A 19,821-nucleotide genomic window follows, 5' to 3' on the forward strand; every position below is an offset into this window, starting at 1 on the left:
CTATCTATAAAACTTAAAATAATTTCATGAATTAAGCTCATAATGAAGGCCGATATATCATTAGTATATTTTTAAATACAAAAAGAATTAGTCTATCATAAATATTCAAGGTGATTTATAATGAACCATTATAATTTCCATTTTATTAACTCTATAATAAAGATAAATATTGTTCTTTGAGTACCTAATATGGACTATACTATCATTGGAGGCTTTATATATTATATCCAATCCTTAACAATGCCAGTATTATTATTATTACAAATATTCAAACTGAGGTTTAAGAACCCTGAACCATGTGATATTCTAAACCTTCCTTAAGAACTCTAAGTTATCGGTGGTAAAATCCATCATTGCCCACTGTTACCTGTATCTTATATACAAACAGCATCCTACTATATCCTGGGTGGCAATGTGCCACTTAAAAGAAGTAACAGAGGATTTAAACATAAGTATGCTATGAATATGAATATTCTCTGTCCTCAGGGAGCATTCAGTCTAGAAGGCACAACAAATAACTAATTTATTTAGGTTAATTCCAAGCACGCCAGTACCTGTGAGAGAGGTTAAACATCGTGACTTTTTTTTTTTTTTTTTTGGAGACAGAGTCTCGATCTGTCTCCAGGCTGGAGTGCAATGGCACGATTTCGGCTCACTGCATCCTCCATGTTCCAGGTTCAAGCGATTCCCCTGCCTCAGCCTCCTGAGTAGCTGGGACTACAGGCGCACACCACCACACTCAGCTAATTTTTTGTATTTTAGTAAAGACGAGGTTTCACCATGTTGGCCAGACTGGTTTGGACCTCCTGACCTCATGATCCGCCTGCCTCAGCCTCCCAAAGCTCTGGGATTACAAGTGTGAGCCACTGCACCCAGCTAAATACCATGGCTCTTAAAATAAGAAGGAGCAGACACATTCCATGAAAGTCTTCTTAGCACATTGAGATGAAACAAAAGAATTCTAAAGGTACAATCTCATAAATAGGGAACATTTGGATACTCTGAACTTGTAAAAACGTAAATTGTGTTTCCCTTTGGATTTTATAACATAGTTTCAGTAGCATCAGTGATGTTTTTGACCTATCTTTAAGTAAACATTTTATACAATTTTGACTTCTTCCTTGTTTTAGAAAAACTTTTACAGTTAACTTGCTGTCTTCATCCTTAATCATTCCATTAAGAGGACTATATGTTTTCTTGAGTTTTAATTGCAGGCTACACCTATGCAGGACTTTGTCAAAGAATAGTCAAGCCATTCCAGAATTTTGACTAATAAGCCATAAAAATGAACCATTGAGTCAGGTAAAATATTAGAAGTAGTTAAAATGAGCAGGCGATTTGCTTCCAAGAAAAACTATGAAGATGAGAATTGAGTCTATATGACGTGTTCTTTTTTTCTGTGGGTGGCATGAGCAAAACCATACTTCCTTACCTTGACCAGGCCTCCCTGTTTGGTGAGGTAACCTTCTTTGGTGCCCAGCTAAAAAAGAAAAGCACTGAGTGAATCCCAGAACAGTCACAACAGGATGTCTGTCCTTCCTTTCTTGTCCTATTTTTAAAGGAAGAATTTTTGCCTTTGATCTTTAAATTACCATCTAGCATTTTTCACCTAGACACTTGAAAACCTTCCATGTGCTGTGAGAGATTGTTTTCAGACTGGATCTACTGGCATCATTCTGTAGCTACTGACTCCAGTTAGCAATTGGCAAACAGTAAACCACATCATTTCATTTACAGAAGTCTGTGTTTGTCATGTGAAATCCAGCTGTTTGGATTGTCACAGGGTTATCAATACAAACATGCACACATCTATGATCAATACGTTCAGGAGATTGGATTAAGAAAACTAAAAGGATGTTTTTATTTCAGGGCTTCCCAGAGTCTGTATTATGCTAATATACTTTAAAAATTTTTAAGAAGGAACATTAGAAACAGCATTTCCACCATTTATTTTATCATGTAATCCTCCTCCCCAGCCCCCACACTCTCTTGAGATCCATGTTCCAAGAAACAGACTGTCAGGAGTGTATATTTCATTACACCGGATTTATCCAAAATGAATTTGAAATAAGAATGACCCAATTCTTTTAACTCACATTGTCATCAATTCAAAGGTAAAAACAGAAGCACACACTTTGATAGCACCCATGAAATATAAGGAATGGTGGGGAACTGTTTGAACAGAAATTTGCATAAGACAAGTAGCCTAACCTTAAGAAATTTTATCATTTCATAAATTCCAGAAGAAATTCAATTATTGGTAGAATATTTTGTTCAAATATGATGTCATGATATGTCTTAGTAAGAAAGAAAATTAACAAAAATTGGGAAGTGACTTCGTTGACACCAAGGTTCTTTCTATGGTAGTTTCCAGAATATTTTTTTCTGAGGTGAATTTTCCTGACCAAATAAAAAGAGGAACAACCATCTCTACCACATTAAAAAGAGTTAAAGCATGAAATATGCAAACACTTCTTTTAAAATCTTATGATATAAAAGGATAAACTACCCAAATGTTCATTTAAGTAACATTAATCAATGTTAGTGAATTTGGTATCTCATAATGAGTGTGATTTATTTTGACATTAAAGAAATTGAATCGACTGAATCAAGTTTCGGTGTTAAATAATGGAATGGCAAAAAGTAATTATTTTGGGTTGTTGCAGGTTAAAATCTGTAGAGACAGAATAACTAGGAGTAAATTGTTATAGAAAAGGTCCTGATAGAATTATTTACTGAAATCAAGCTAGGGAATAATGCCATCTTACCTCCACTCAAACAATATACTATAAATGTAGTATTTTTCTAAGTCTTTGATAGATAAGTGGAAGGCTGCATGGGAAAGCACTGAGACTATTAATTTTATTTGGAGCCTCAAGATGTAAGAAACTAAATGAAGCCGGGCATGGTGGCTCATGCCTGTAATCCTACACTTTGGGAGGCTGAGGCTGGCAGATTGCCTGAGCCCAGAGCTTTGAGACCAGCCTGGACAACAGGGTGAAACCCGTCTCTACTAAAATTAGCCAGGCATGGCGGCATGTGCCTGTAGTTTCAGCTACTTGGGAAGGAGGCTGAGGCAGGAGAATCTGTTGAACCTGGGAGGTGGAAGTTGCAGTGAGCCGAGATTGTGCCACTGCACTCCAGCCTGGGCAACAGAGTGAGTCTCTGTCACAAAAAAAAAAAAAAAAAAAAAAAAAAAGAAAGAAATCTATGATCTGTAACAGAAAAGATGTTTATAAGAGCCCCCAATATGGTACCACCTAAATGTTCAAAAACCAAAAGACTGTCCTTCCTGCCACCCTACCTACATACTTGCCTGCCAGCCTTAAATGTAGTCAGAAGCCAATAGGTAAGGTGAAGCAAGACAGGCATCAATGTGTGTGTGGAGGGCTTTCAAGCACACTAGTACAGGGTGGTGGGGCCCAAGCAGGGCGCAGGGGAGCATCTGTGTGGATAATGGTGGTGACGGTGGCAGCAGCAGCTGCGTGCGAGGCATTGAAGCCTGGCAGGGTGTGGAGTGCTTCTGCCCGAAGGGGTGGAGGTGGCAGCTACTGCACAGTTTCAGAGCCAAGTTGGGCTAGGTGGGCATCTGCAGTGAGGGTAGGAGCAGCAGTAGCCTGGAACTGGGTGTTGAAGCATGAGCTGGGTGATTGGTGTGTCGGGGTTGGGATTGGGTAGTAGAAACAGCAATTAGAGATTGCTTATATTCAATTGATCATCACATAAGTAAGTGTACTGAGGATGATAAGATCCATATTTCCTCACTGTGGGAGAAGGGAAAAAACTAGAATAACCTTTGTGGTATTGGAGGTTATTGTTGTGAACTCATGAATGGATGAATGAATCAATAGATAAATACAGATATAAAAGTATGTATGTGTACATGTGTATACACATACATATTTTCCCAGCTCTGATCACTGAGTGGACGGAAGAGTGGCATCCCAATAATATTAAGCACATAGTACCTAGATGTCAATTTCTAAAGTACTATTCTGCAGAAAAGGAGCAGGGTTTCCTAGAGAAATAGCTGGTTCTAGAGCTGGGTACAAAGAAAGAACAAGATAAGTCTGGATCATCTTGCTATTCAGAAAGTAAGAAAGTTCTTAAAGAGTTTTGAGGCCAGGCTAAGCATGGAGGCTCACAACTGTAATCCCAGCACCTTGGGAGGCCGAAGCAGGAGGACTGCTTGAGCCCGGGAGTTCAAGACTAGCCTGGTTAACATGGTGAAACCTAGACTCTAAAAAAAAAAAAAAATACAAATATTAGCCGGGAGTAGTAGTGCACGCCTATAGTCCCTGCCACTTCGGAGGCTGAGGAGAAAGAATAGCCTGAACTCAGGAGGCCGAGGCTTCATGCGCCATGATCACACCACTGCACTCCAGCCTGGGAGACAGAGTGAAAGAGTGAAACACTATCTCCAAAACATAAAAAAAAAAAAAAAAAAAGAATTTTGAGGTCATATGAACACAGATGCTACTTGAAAGGGCTCTTTCCCTGACTGGCCAAATCGGGGAAAATTTGAAGGATGGAAACAATGATAGTCATAATTATAGCCATTTGATATAACAATGATTGAAAACTTTGAAGAACAAAGCTTTTCCTTACAGTAAAATGACAACCAATAAATGTAAAAAGGAATAAGAATCAGAGAGTCACCATTTGGCAACAATCATAGTAATAAGATTAAAACAGCCAAGAAGCATCAGTAAATGCTAAAATTGGTGGGTAAAAATGTAATAAGTAACAGGATATTCTCATAGTCTCAAATAACCTCTCCCCAAATATTTTTTAATAACAAAAAGAATATGGTGACTCTAGAGTGAAGAAACCTGGCAGACACCACTTAAGTAATCAAACACACTATAATGGGAGAAATTGCAATTGTGTTCCATCTGAGAGGACACGGTGAGAAGCACAAAGCATCACTTTTGTGATATTTGTACCCAACATGGAAAATCTGTGTCTAATCATGATTCAATATCATATAAACCAAAGTTAGGGAACAATTTACCAAATAACTGGCTTTTAAGTTTCAGATGTGTCAAAGTCATGAAATTAAGGAAAAACTGAGGAAGTGTTCCAAAGTGAAGAATATTCCAGAGACAGGACAGATAAGTGCAACTTATGCTTGAGGACTGGATCCTTTTACTCTGAAGGACCTTATTGAGAAAACTGGGGGAGCTTGACTGAAATCAGTACATGGAACAGTGGCACAGCCTCAATGCTAATTTTCTAGTTTGAAAGGCTCTCTGCGGTCACGTAGGCAAATGCCCTTATCTTCGGGAAACGCACACTGAAGTATTCAGCGTGATGGGGCATCGTGTAGGCAATTTACTCTCAAATGGCTTGGGGAAAACCAAGTTCTGTGGACTATTCTTGCAATTATTCTGTAACTTTAACATTATTTCAAATTTAAAAAAACATGTAAAAACATAAAAGTGGATTAACTGAATAAATTGATATACTCAAATAATGGAATATTATGGAATTTGTTTAACGGTGTTTTAGAAAACTAATTAATGGCATGAAAAAATTTTTAAATATGTTGTTAATTAAACAAGACTATTAAAACCTTACAATGAAGAGCTCATTATTTTGTGTGTGTGTGTGTGTCTGTGTGTGTCTGTGTGTATTTTTTTTTTTTTTTTTTCAAGTAAACGACCGGAAGGATAAACAAAAAAATGTTAAACCTGAGAAGAGCTTCAAGAACAAAATACTGGAAAAGGGCAACATGCAAGAAAAGTTTCTAAGAAGAGTAACTATAAAACGTGTCAAAGATTACAGAATAAAGAGAGAAAGATGTTGCCGAAGCTAAGGAAACAGACTTTTTAGGAGGGAGTTGTTAAAAATATCAAATGCCACAAAAAGGAAGTTAAGGAAACTAACATTTTAGATAGGACCTATTATGTCAGGAACTTGAACTATATTAATCTCAATCTCTACCCAGCCAACTAATTGGTATTTCACATTTCACATGTCCAAAATAGAACTCCTCTTTCTCATCCCCTCAATCCGCTCCTCCTGCAGAGTTAGCCTTCTCCGTAAATGACAGGGCTACTCTGCCGTGACTCTGTTACTCTTTCTTTCACGTATCACATTCAATCCATCAGTAAGTCTTGGCTCTTCTACCTTCAAAACACATGCTAAAGTTGGCCAGTTCTTACCCTTTCTCCACATTTTTAGCCACCACTTCTTACCTCCCCTCGCCATGTTTAAGAACCACCGTTTCTTACCGGAGCTGCTGCAGTAACCCCCTAACTGGTCTCCTTGCCTCTAACTTTCTTCCCACTCTATTTGCCACTTAGCAGTTAGAAGGATCCTTAAAAAAATTTTTTTAAACTCAACCAAAGTATGCTACTCAAAACACTGATCATTTCTCATCAACACTTAGAACGGAAATTTTTTACCTTTTGCTGCAAGAATGTTTTTTAAATTAGCTCAAAAGGTACAGAATTTTCATGCTAGGTACAAAAGGTACAATTGAGATTTTGGGCAAGGTAATTCTTTACCACTCTTGAAGAATAGTTAGCTTCCATGACCCTGATCACTGTTGGGAAACAATTCTCCATGGGTCTCTTGTGTACCCATATGTCTTATGAGCAAGACATTAATAGCTCTTTGCCCAGACTGATTTTTAAAGGATGCTTGTATAACATCAGCCTTGGAATATAGAAATACTATTTCCCTTCAGAGCAAAAGGCAGACATGCCTACTGATCATTAGAAAAGATTTGGGTTCCCTAGGCACAGGGTCCCACTCCTGTAATGCAACCCATTGTGGATATCACCTGGCCCTTTCAATGTTGCCCTGTGGGAATTTTGGCTCAGCACAGGGAACTAGCACAAATACCAATATCCTGGCTATTGCTCTTCCTGTGAATTACAAACGATTCTTCATCTCTTACCCAGAAGTCTTGTGTCATCCATTAGTATCCATGAAACTGTAGCAGGCTAACTTGTTAGCTTGCAAGCATGGTAAAGTCAGACTCTTCATGGCTCTTGACATTCACTCATGATAGTAGTGCCCCAAAAGCTTTGCACCAACCGAAATACTCATATTTCTAAATGCTCAGCTGGAAGTTGCTGCTTTTTGAGAGCTCCATTGCTTTATGTGATCTGACCCTTCGTTACCTCAATAATCTCACCTTCTACAACTTTTCCTCTAGCTCACGTCATCCTGTAATTCCGAGCCTTTGAAGCACCTCAATTTACTTCCCACTCCAGGGATTTTGTACTGTTTTCTCTGCCTGCAGCACTCTTTCCACATCTTGACACGAGTCACCCCTTCCCTTCAGTGAAATCTCTTATCTAATGGTGCTTCCTCACAGAGGCCTCCCCTGCTTCTCTCTTCTTGCTTTATCCCACCTTTTCTTTTCATGATGTGTTACTGTCTGGTATTAGATTACTGCATTGATTATTGTCTATGATCTTCACTAGAATGTGAGCTTAGTGAGGGGAAGAGGACCTTTGTCAAAATTACTACCAAACTCCCAGTGCTTAAAGCAGTTCTGCGTGTATTGGAAGCACTTTTAAAAAAAAGTTTGTTTAATAAATGAATGAATTAAATTTAATCCTATCATGGGAACTCAATGCTATGCTGTTTATGAGACATAAACAGCAATTTCAAAATGCAGCGACTAAAGGATGTTAAACAGTTTTACACAATCCTCTGCATTTCTGGGCAGTAGGGCATCTTTCACTTTCACTTCAAACAAGAAGTTATTTTAATTCTCTTCCTCCACTGCCAGATCTTGAGCAAGAACTACATCCCAAAAAGAAAATGCAGAAGTCTGAAAACCCTCAGGGCTCTCAGGTTGGAGATGGAGGTACAGCATCATGCAGCCATTTGGGGCAGCAAGTGAAGGCTTAGAACTGGTGTTCAACAAGAGACGAGAGCATTCCGATCAGAACAGAATTCTTGCCCCAGCCATGCTAGTCCAGCCATCAATGATACCCCAGTGAGAAATAATGAGAAATATTTCAGATCCTTTAGAAAGCCTTTACAGTTTCTTTTTGTCCATAGTGATATACAGTCAACTTCATAAGCTCGTTATTACGTAGTGTGAGTTCAAGTCATTGTCAACCAATCACTCAGCACTATTTTTAAAACTCCATTTTCAAAGAGATCAATCCATCTGATACCTGGAGTGAGCAAAGAAGGTAAGTAACAAGGTTTCCAGAATGTGCTTTAAAGAGGTTTATTTCTACATATGGATACTCTTCTCCCTTTATCCTACTTTTTCTTTTCATGATGTATTACTGTCTGGTATTATTTTACTGCATTGATTATTGTCTGTGACAATATCTCTGAGCTATTTATCTTCTGCTCACACCAATCTTACAAATTAGGTATTGTCTGCATTTTGTTACTGATAAAGAACACAGTAGGATTTGGTTTGATGGACCTTGAGTGGAGCTTTTAGGGGAAGTGTAGCAGAGGAGAGTATGAAGTTAAACTAGCAGTGCAAATGAAAGAAATGTTGAAGTGACTGGTGATCTATATTAAGGGTAAGGATGGGTAAAGAGGAAATTATGAAGGGACTGGCCAACTGGAAAACAAGAATTGGCTGCAGGGTAGATGTGGATTTGTTCTCTCATCTTTCCTGCCTTTGGACTATTTATTGTCTTGCCCTCCTAAATTTCTCTAGTTCTGAGGTCTGATGCCTTCTCCCCCAACTCTAACAAAGCCAGAATAACTTTCTCAGTCAGTTTTCAGGATTTTTATTTCTGAGGAGATGTGGTGCTGCAATGAAAAGGTAAGATGTGACATGAGCCAGGCTAGGCTGTAAAGCTGCAAGGGCAAGAAATGATTCATGTCCTTAGATGTTTCTGGCTGGTGGGGAGGGCAGAGAGATGTGGAGGTAATTTGCGGACAGCATGGTAATTTTAGAATAAAGGCAAACAGAGGGTGCTCTGAAGCACAGAAGAGGAGCATTGTAAAAGAAGCTAGTTGGTGTGAAGAAAGGCTTCCTGGAAGATACTGATCCCTGATGCCAGCCTTGAGGGATGCGTAGGTAATAATGGTGTTGGCAGCATTTCAGATGTAGGGTGAGGGGAAGGAGCACATTGCTGAGGGAGACAGGTTTCACAGCGTGAGTGTGGGAGTAGCGTGAGATGAGGACAGAGAGGCAAGCAGGGTCCGGGTGGGCCATGAAGACAAAGGGCATCAACAAAGGATGTAAAGCAGAGGTCATGTGGTAAGGCTTCTTTTTAAGAAAGCTCTCTCTGGTCAAGGGTAGAGAAAAGTAATACAGAGACAGAAAAGTTACACTTATTTTAATATAGTTTGTAGCTGAATGTCTTCAAGTGATTATTTTTCAAGTAGAATGATGACTATCTAGAATTAGTTCTTGATATTTATTTGGGTATTGTTTTCTTTATCATCTGCCCAAATCCAGGTTTCTTTTACCAGGACTATACAGCAAACAAGGAAGAGACAACAAATAGAAGAGCCTTGAGAATAACGAAAGGAAAGGGGTGATGGAGAGGAATCTTTGCAGAGTCACATTTCACAGAACAGACATAAATGGACTCTTGGACGAACAATGAGTGCTCCAGTTGCGCTGAAACTGAACAATGGTTCACGTTCCAAAGAAGCACAAGTGTTTTCTGTCTGTAAACTTTAGCCAGTAAAGGAAAAGAAGCCAGAAAAGATAATACCCTGAGTTTTATAGTAAAGGTGGAGAACATTTGTCTTCCATAGATAGTTGAAGTATGAAAAAAATATATTTTCTTAATATAAGAAAATTATAGAAGAACAGCAGTTTAGTCAACTACGTGAATGCAAACTTCTCTTGCCCATTCTACCATGAAGTTGTCTGGTTAACTAAGGACAGAGATTTAAGTTCCATTTTCTAAGTATTTAAAATCCTATTACTACTGCATTGCTTTTGTTTGTTCATTTTGAGACTGTATCTCACTCTGCAACCCAGACTGGAGTGCAGGGGTGCAATCACAGCTCGCTGTAGCCTCAACCTTCTGGCTTCAAGCGATCCTTCCACCTTAGCCTCCTGGGTAGCTGGGACTACAGGTGCATGCCATCATGCCCAACTAATTTTTTAAAAAGTTTTTTTATAAAGATGTGGTCTCCCTATGTTGCCCAGGCTGCACTCCAACTCCTGCACTCAAGCGATTCTCTTATCTTGGCCTCCCAAAGTGTCGGGATTACAGGCATGAGCCATCACGTCCGGCTGCATAGTAATTTTTATGATCTACCTTGAACCAGATGAACTGAGTCATGGGCCTCAAATCTTACATTCCTTTCCAAGTTTCATATTCCAAGCTAGAATTTTTATGTGAACAAATGAACCCTTATTAGCTTTTATTGAACTTCATTGATTTTAGACAGTGAGAGAGCTTGTGGTCACATTGAAGGTCACTTACAGAAGGTGCCGTAGGCACAAGGTCATTTTCTGTTCTTCCCGTCTGCATCGCTGTGTGAACCCGGACAGACTCATAAATGGAGGGTTCTTCCACTTTTCTTGGGTAGGGGTGTTTTAGAACAATCAGAGTGCCTGAATGAAGACAAAAAGTATGTAATCGAACAGTGTTCCCAGAAGGAAGGTCCAAATGCAACTGGATAACTGTGGCTGGATTGGAAAGTCTTTTGTTTTTTCATGTATTCACTTGCTCATTGTCTCAATAGTTATCAAGTACCAATTAGGTGTCAGGCGCTTAAGCTGGACACTGAAATATAACGCATGATAGAGACGCTCCTTGGCCTCCTGGTACTCGGAGCTGGTAACAGATACAGTCGTTTAAATGACAGGGTGATGAGACCAACGGCAGGGTGTGAGCAAAGCATCACCATTATCCCCAGATGCCCTGAAGAACCTTTCCATGAAAGGATTCAGGACAGCTTCTGTAAAGGCGGTGACATTTGATTTAGATCTTAAGTAGTAACTGAAAGTTTTCCAGGAAGGCTTTGTGAAAGCTATGAGAACTAAACAAATGCACTGGGGTAGGGGAGGATCTATTCCATTGCCCTTATTTCCTACCAATTTCAGAATAAATTTGTAACAAATTCGTAGGTTTTTTTTAAAAAGTGAGCATTCTTTCCACTCTCTGACACTGCCCAATTAACTAAAGTAACCAAACAAAGCCTTTGCATTTCTTAACTGAACATGACCTGACCAAGCTGGTGCTCACAAGTGATTGCCTCCCCTTCCAGCTGGAGGGGGAAGCCTCTAGGCAGAAAAAGGGCTCAGCCCAGGGGGGCAGAGAGTGGGGGCTGGGGAATTTTGTTCCAGGGACTCAGAGCAGTTCTGAGTCTATGTTTATGACATTTCCCTCTTGAAATCCTTCCCTCAATCAATCAGTCAATCAGAAACTAGAAACTAACTACAAAAAGAGGCAACTTAAGGGGATTTTTTTTTTCTTCCTTGCTATGGTTTCTTGCATTTAACTTCAGTAGGATCTTTTCTATAGCTGGCTTAGGATTGTAGCAGACATGGAAGAGATGTAAAGAATTCAACAATTAATTGGACGGGCATTTGCAGAGCTTTGCACTGTACCAGGCACTTGTCTAGGTACTGGGAATACAACAGCAAACAATGGTGCTTACATGCTCTTATGGAGCTTATGTTCTAGGTAGAGGAGACAGAAAAAAAAGTGAAAAAAATATTTTTTGTGTGAGAAGTGTTATGAAAAAAATGAATAGGGCATGGTAAAGGGATACAGAGTAAAAAAGGTGGTGTTAGGAGAGGGTGATATTTACAAGGGTGATCAGGAAGGGTGTCTTTGAAAAGATTTGAAAGATTCTAGAAAGTATAGAACCTGAATTAGAGTAAGAGAGAGAAAAAGAAAAAGAAAAATATTTCGTCTGTCGTTAAAAAGCACCCCACACAAAACAGCCTGGGCACTGTGGCTCACGACTGTAATCCCAGCACTTTGGGAGGCAGAGGCAGGCGGATCACAAGGTCAGTAGATCGAGACCATCCTGGGCAAAATGGTGAAATTGCGTCTCTACTAAAATACAAAAAAAAAAAAAAAATTAGCTGGGCATGGTGGTGTGTGCCTATAGTCCCAGCTGCTCGGGAAGCTGAGGCAGGGGAATAGCTTGAACCTGGGAGGTGGAGGTTGCAGTGTGCTGAGATCGGATCACTGCACTACAGCCTGGGTGACAGAGTGAGACTCCATCTCAAAAGAAAAAAAAATCTACACAAAACAAAACCCTCCTATGACAATCGAGTATATACAACGTCTGACTGTAAAACCGAACTGTGGCATTTGATACTTGGGCACAGATAATGTGCTGCTGCAAAATGAAATGGCTGTTGAGAAAAGCCAGAAGAGGGTGTCTGATCTTGACCTCCAAGAAGAATGAAAGCCTCTGGCCCTTCCTCTGCCTCTCACTGGCGTCACAGCATCAGGATCACAATGAAAAATGGATTTGGCCATTATCAGAACAGTCCCATTCTTGCCCACTGTCCGTGCTCTCTTTTGTCAATGTGATCTTCCCATAAGAACAGATCCAGTCATATGAGGAGAAGGGGCGGGCTACAGTTTTACAGTCAGAATGAAAGAAGCAGTACCTAAATCAAGCGCAGCCGCTGTGCAGGTTCAGGGGCTGTGAACACAGTGCTCACATTGCAGATGTGTGGTGAATTCGGTGCTGGCTCCTACCCCTGAGAAACACTCCCAGTGAGGTGCCTTGCAGTCACTCTGGACCCACGGAAAGAGCATTAGATGCACAGGCAGAGAACAGGGTTCAGTTGTCACTACTGCCATTCATTCCTTATTGACCTTAGACAACGATGGCAAGCTTCTGCTCCTTTTCTCACTAATGAGAATAATTATGCTTCCTTCAGAAGGCACCAAATAAAGAAGTGTTTGTGGGAAGATTATAAAATATTAGATATTATTATTCTTTGACAGAATATTTTGAAATCCTTAAATAAAATTTGAATGATTGCATATCTGGGGACATGGACTTTGAAATCTTAAAAAAGACCTAGATGCAAGGTTCTGCTGAGAATAAAAATCATGGTAGTCTAGTAATTACTGCCTGTGATTACTAGAGATAAATCGGTGCCTCTTAAACACTTAGACCTTACAGAAGAGGAGAGGAGAACTGAAGCCTAGGGCTCAAAGCAACTCCCAAATTAGATACATTTTGAAACCTTGTGCTTTATCTTCAAAGTTGAAGCTAAATTTTCATACTATTTCATATATGTAATACCTAATATGAAAACAATGCTTTAAATGATACTGTAGAAAGATATACTTAGTCCATATGACCAGGCACACACATCACATAACAATACCTGTGTTAATTTTTTTTTTTTTTTTAGGTGGACTCTCGCTCTGTATGTTACCCAGGCTGGAGTGTAGTGTCATGATTTTGGCTCACTGCAACCTCCACCTCCTGGGTTCAAGTGATTCTCCTGCCTCTGCCTCCTGAGTAGCTGGGATTACAGGTGTCCGCCACCACACCTGACTAATTTTTGTATTTTTAGTAGAGACGGGGTTTCACCACGTTGGCCAGACTGGTCTTGAACTCCTGACCTCAGGTGATCCACCTGCCTTGGCCTCCCAAAGTGCTGGGATTATAGGTGTGATCCACCGTGCCTGGCCTAATTTTTTATTGCTGTTGTAGCAAATTGCCACAAACATAACAGCTTAAAACAACCCAAATTTGTATCTTACAGTTCTGGAAGTCAGAAATCCGAAATGGGTCTCACTAGTCTAAAACTGACAAGGCTGCTTTCCTAGTGGAGGCTCTAGGGAGGATTCATTCCCTGACATTTTCCAGCTTTGAGTGATGCCCTCATTTCTTGACTTGTGACCATTTTCCTCTGTCTTCAAAGCCAGTAACAGCCAGTCAGATCCTTCTCCTGCTGCCATCTTTCTGCTTCTCCCTTTCTGGTTCCCTTCTACTTATGAAGACCCTGGCAATTACAGTGGTCTCATTTAGACAATCTAGGATAATCTTCTTACCCCAAAGTTGTCGGATCAGCGCCTTAATTCCATCTGCAAACTTAAGACCCTCTTGCCACGTAACATAATATATTCACAGATCCAGGAAGAGATGCGGACGTCTTTGTGGGGGCTTTATCCTGCTACCACAGTATCAGTCCCTGGAGCAGAAATAGCCATAGGGGCCAGTTTTGCTGCAGGCTAAGGATCTCTGGGCTGGGCTGCTGCCTGAGCCTGCAGTGCTGTCACGTTTTGGTATCAGAGAGCCACTGCCTCTCCAACGTCTGCATTTCCATCCTCCGTGAGCCTCTTCAGGGCGCATATGGGCCAAATTTATTTTTGCATCCCTACAACCTGATAAGAGTTTCTGACATAATGAAGGCAGATAAGTGAATGAATGAATGAATGAATGCTATAGTAATGCAGGCTTGAGCCAGGGAAGACCCTGGGGTGAAACAGCCTCCAGGTCCACAACTCTCCAGGCCTGGGGTGAGAAGGGACAACAACGGCAGGCAGGCATGGCTCTTCAAGTCTCTACTGGGGGAATCCAAATTCTGTTTCGAAAACCTCCTCTGAAGTTTAATCCAACAAAAGTAAAACAAAGGAAAACGGTATTGAGTCAACCAGGATAGTAGAGCTGACTGTAGATTGATTTTAACTAGTAACACCACAAATGAGGCTAAACTAAATTGTGAGATGAAGAAGATGACAAAGTACTTATAAAATGGTAACTTATATTGATAAATATCTGGCATCCTAAAAGACAGTTCTCCTTAGCTGACTATTCTTGCCCAAGGAAGAGCCAATATACAAACTTCTTGGCATGGCTGTGAGGCTTAATGATTTCCCCTTCTGCAGAGTTGTACCTCTCAGTATACAGAGATAGATTCTCCATAGCCATGTGACCTGGCCCACCAGACCTGGCCCCGCCTTTGAACATGGGACCTGGGTCACACTAATTGGATTCACTTCTTGGGGATCCAGTTCATTACTTCTCTAAAAAGAAGATCTACCAACTTCAGTTTCAGAACTGCATGAAGTAGACTACTGCTTCTTGCTTTGACATGAAACCTGGTTTCAGAAAGGCTGGGTGGAGGTATACGTCTAAGATGATCAGAGCTGAACTAAGACAGGCACATTAATTGACTGAAAGCCTCAGAGTTGCCATGATTGCTAAGCAGGTTCCTTGTTGTCTCTTGGTCGTTCAATTGCCTTTAAATTCTGGAAGGTATATTTTTAATATCCTTTTAAAAAATCTGCTCTTTTTCTTGTATTCTATTCTCTTAAAAAAACAAAACAAAACAACAACAAGAAAAAAAACCTAGCTAGCCAGAGTTGGTTTCTGTCATTTGCCATCAAAAGAAACTTATCTGCTGTGGCTACCACAGACTCTTAATACTTTGCACGCAAGGTCCAAGATAGTGTCTCAGCTCCGGGTGAAAGGAACTCTGGGTTACTGAGATTCAGGCCAAATGAACTCCAGGTCTCAGTTGGGAGAAAAAGGCAACAGGAGACAGGGGTAGCAAAGCAAGAAGAGGGAGGAAGACCAGTAACCACAGGCCTTGGAAACTTGGCTGTAAGTTTCACTTCAGTTTCTGAACTACGTAAAGGTGACCATTGTTTCCTGCCTTTGATACGAAACCTGGTTTCAGCCATGCTTAGTGGAGTTACATTTTTGAGATGATCAGAGCTGGACCAAGGCAGGCATTTCAATGTACTTCGACTGAATGGTAACTTACAATTATGTGTAAGAGTTACGTACATAACTGTATACAATAATATGAAATTACACTGAAGGATCTTTTATGCTGTACTCCAGCAGGAATTCAGAAAGAGAGTAAAAACAGTCTCCATATTTGGGCATTGGTTTGGTATCTGAAATAGAGTATAGCACAGGACACAAAACTCCCAAAGAAAAACTTTTGTTTAGAGTATTTATTTTATGCACTGAGGTCAATGCTTATTCATCAGATATCCCAGCTACCCTGTACAGTGTTTAAAGGCAAAATAATGTCTGATTTATCTTTCTATATGATCAGTGGCTCACAGTGCCATTTCACTCAAAATATATTTGTTGAATTAAATTAAAATCAGATCATGTCCATCCGTGTTTCGTTACTGTTCTCAGGTTCAGAAAACAAGCCCTGCAACTGGTATAATGACTTCCTCTGTCCCCTCCTTCCAAGGAGAAGTAGATTTATCGGGATTGGTGGGAGAGAATAAGGATATTCAAGATCTGTTTCCTTCCTTCTTTGCCACCTGTTCTGCAGATGGCCTTTAAACCATGTTCATTTACATGTGAAGGAGCTTTAGCTTAATTTCCAGTCTCATAGGATGAAGTGCACTGAACTAGGAGAGGCAGACCAGCTAGTCAGTGTAGGAGAAAACTCTGTCCACAAATATCCAAGTCAAGTCACTCTTTTTGGAGTGCTCACTTGATTCTACCACTTAAATGGGTCTACTATGGAACTGGATTAAAGTTTGAAGAGGACATCACAAACATTTGATAACTGCAAATTCAATTGTCCCTAAGCTCTTCATGATATATCAAAGAACGTACAGCCTTTGCATAGAATTTGATGGAATTAATAACCATAAAAAAGCTTTATTAAATAAGAGTAATAATTATTGAATACTTATGCTATGCTAAGAATCATTCCAAATGTCTTATGTGTTCATTCAATCTTCACAACAAGTCATTGAAGTGTGAGCTATTACCATCAAATCAATTTTATAAGATGATAAACAGAAGCTCAGAGAGATTATGTAACTTGCTTGAGGAAACACACAGAGCCCGCAAACGGCAGGAGCTGGAGTTGAAACCTAGAATTCGTGTGTTTACTCATTATACCGTAATTATTCTCAGCCTCGATGTAGTCACCATGGAAACCTCTACAGCATCTATGAAATGCTGTGCTCTATTGTAGGCAAGAGTTGACATGTATAAATCAAAGTTTGAAGAAATTGATTCTCTAGGAGGCAGCTTGAGGAAAGGAGATATGAGCTTTTGCTTCTCCGTTTCTAACCAGGCCTCAGTTTTTTCATTTATAAAGGAGAAATGAAATAGTCCCTGAGCTCCCTTTCATCTCTAACATCCTGTAAATCTAGTTAAGCATACAGGCCCAAATAAGGGGAAAAAAACCATCAAGAAGCTTAGTTATCAAATGCTTGTGCAGCTTCCTGTAAATGTACAATACTCATTTGAAATACCTTGCTCCTGCTGTCATTTGATCTTGCCTCTCATTTTGCCTTTCTTTCAGTTTCTCATTCAAACTTTAAATTTTACCTTACCTTATTATAATTAACGTGCTCTTTGATATCCTTGCTGTTGAGACATGACTAAGATGAGCCTGCCTATCTGGTGAGATGCTTCCTTGTCAGCCTTCTTATGTTTTAAAATTTCCTCTAGTATAATTTCTGAAATAGCAATTTATGTAAATAAAATGGGAATAGCAATAAATACAAAGGCAGAAGTTAAAGTTGATGCACACTCTTTAGAGCAATGGTTTTACTTCACGTACCAAACACATTATTATAGACTTTAAAGAAGAGATAAAGAAACACTGAGGGATAGGACTAAGACATGGGTTACAGCCCTGCCATGTCCTAAAATCATTCTATTACATTATTGCGGTGGGAAGTCTTCCAAATTCATTTAAGGCCACACTGTGCCATGGCAGCAATGTATTGCAGTGTCACTGTGGGATCAGTTTCAAGAGATTGCAAGGTGCATGGAAAGCATCTATGCTTTTGGACCAAATTAGCCTAGATTCCAATCTCAGCTCTGAATTCTTCCAAATCCATTTAAGGCCATGCTGTACCATGGCAACAACGTATTGTTACTGTGGGACCAGTGTCAGAAGATAGCAAGGTGCATGCAGAGCATCTATGCTTTAGAACCAGATTAGCTTAGATTCCAATCTCAGCCCTGATGTTTATCAGCAGTGGAAACTGGGCAAGTAACTTAAAACCTCTAAGTTTTCATTTCCTCATCTGAAAATAGGACCATTGTATGCATTATTACTGATGGCTGTGATGAAATAAGTTGATGTAGGTGAAAACATCTTAGCAGAATGCCTGGAATCTAGCAAACACTCTAAAAATGTTGGCTTAATTCCCTTCTTATCTGCTTTTTCCTTTTTCGAATAAAACTCATCTATAAACTGAGAGCATTTTTTGCTCGACATCACTGGTCATTACAGAAATGCAAATCAAAACCACACTGAGATATCATCTCATGCCAGTTAGAATGGCAATCGTTAAAAAATCTGGAGACAACACGTGCTGGAGAGGATGTGAAGAAATAGGAAAACTTTTACACTGTTGGTGGGAGTGTAAATTAGTTCAACCATTGGGGAAGACAGTGTGGCGATTCCTCAAGGACCTAGAAATAGAAATTCCATTTGACCCAGCAATCCCATTACTGGGTATATATCCAAAGGATTATAAAGCATTCTACTATAAGGACACATGCACACGAATGTTCATTGCAGCATTGTTTACAATAGCAAAGACCTGGAACCAACCCAAATGCCCATCGATGATAGACTGGACAAGGAAAATGTGGCACAAATACACCATGGAATACTATGCAGCCATAAAAAACAATGAGTTTGTGCCCTTTGTAGGGACATGGATGAAACTGGAAACCATCATTCTCAGCAAACTGACACAAGAACAGAAAATCAAACACCACATGTTCTCACTCACAGGCAGGTGTTGAACAATGAGAACGCATGTACACAGGGAAGGGAGCATCACATTCTGGGGTCTGTTGGCAGGGGATAGGGGAGGAACAGTGGGGGTAGGGAAGTTGGGGAGGGATAACATGGGGCGAAATGCCAGATATAGGTGACGTGGGGATGGAGACAACAAACCACATTGCCATGTGTGTACCTATGCAACAATCCTGCATGTTCTGCACATGTACCCCAGAACCTAAAGTGCAATAAAATATATATATAAACAAAAAAAAATCATAACATTTCATCATTAACAATGTTAATTGCTTTAGATTGTTAACCACTTTATCAGGTTAAGAAATTACCTTATGTTTCTCATTTGCTAAGAGCTTTTCTTTATTTGATTTGCTAGTTTGATTAATTGTATTTATAGATTGTCTAATGTTAAACTATTGTTGAGTTTCTGTGACAAACCTGATTTGGTCATAACATCAGCATTTTTATTGATTGTTGAATGTAGTTTGCTAGTATGTGTTTAGGATTTAAAAATCTATATTAATAAATAATAATGGCTTCAAAAAAAATTGAGAGAATTTTTTATTTTTGACAAACATCTACTAAAGAAGTGACTCCCAGTTGTGGTTTGGCAAAATTCTAAGTTGTCACTAGTTGTTTGCGGAAGAATCACCCAATTCTCAAATTAAAATGAATTTCAACCTCATTATTTAAAAATGCCACCTGGGTGGTGTCACAAAATAATAATAGCAGTAACAGTCATCAAAAGATTGGGAATCCCCATATCAAAACAAAAAGAGAAATGGAGATTTGACATTTACAAAAAAACCAGACAGGATCTCTAAAACTGAGAACCAATAATTATAAAGGGCAAGCACAAACATAGACCTTGACTTGTGTTATATTTTCTCATGCCAGTTAGGTGATTACAGTCACAACACAGTATAATAAATTGTACATGGCAATTTCATGTTAAGAAATATTGAAACATAAACAAAAGTTAATGGTAAAAGTAATTTTTTGTTCTAATCATATTTAGACATTTAAGCATAAAGATAAATGCCAGCTACATTTTCAAGACCATATATATGAAACTTAGCTAATTACAAGAGGATATGACAAAATTAGTAAGGGACCAAATATATTTATACTAATAAAATGTTCTCAAATTTTCAAGTCTATTTGAGTTTAGAGTTCATACACAG

At 39.5% G+C, this 19,821-nt stretch overlaps 1 protein-coding gene across 1 annotated transcript in view; it reads right to left on the reverse strand.

Annotated features, from left to right (window-relative positions):
- Window positions 1-19,821, reverse strand: part of DAPP1 (dual adaptor of phosphotyrosine and 3-phosphoinositides 1) — a 53,358-nt gene that overhangs the window by 6,688 nt on the left and 26,849 nt on the right. Inside the window, exons 4-5 of the mRNA XM_032261533.1 lie at window positions 10,386-10,516; window positions 1,433-1,480 (exon numbers count right to left, since the gene is read on the reverse strand). Coding sequence (XP_032117424.1) covers window positions 1,433-1,480; window positions 10,386-10,516 — 179 coding nt within the window. The remainder of the gene's footprint in view (window positions 1-1,432; window positions 1,481-10,385; window positions 10,517-19,821) is intronic.

The sequence above is a fragment of the Sapajus apella genome, unplaced genomic scaffold (genome assembly GCF_009761245.1).
Source record: "Sapajus apella isolate SASKATOON/1434 unplaced genomic scaffold, GSC_monkey_1.0 scaffold124, whole genome shotgun sequence".
Lineage (NCBI taxonomy): Eukaryota > Metazoa > Chordata > Mammalia > Primates > Cebidae > Sapajus > Sapajus apella.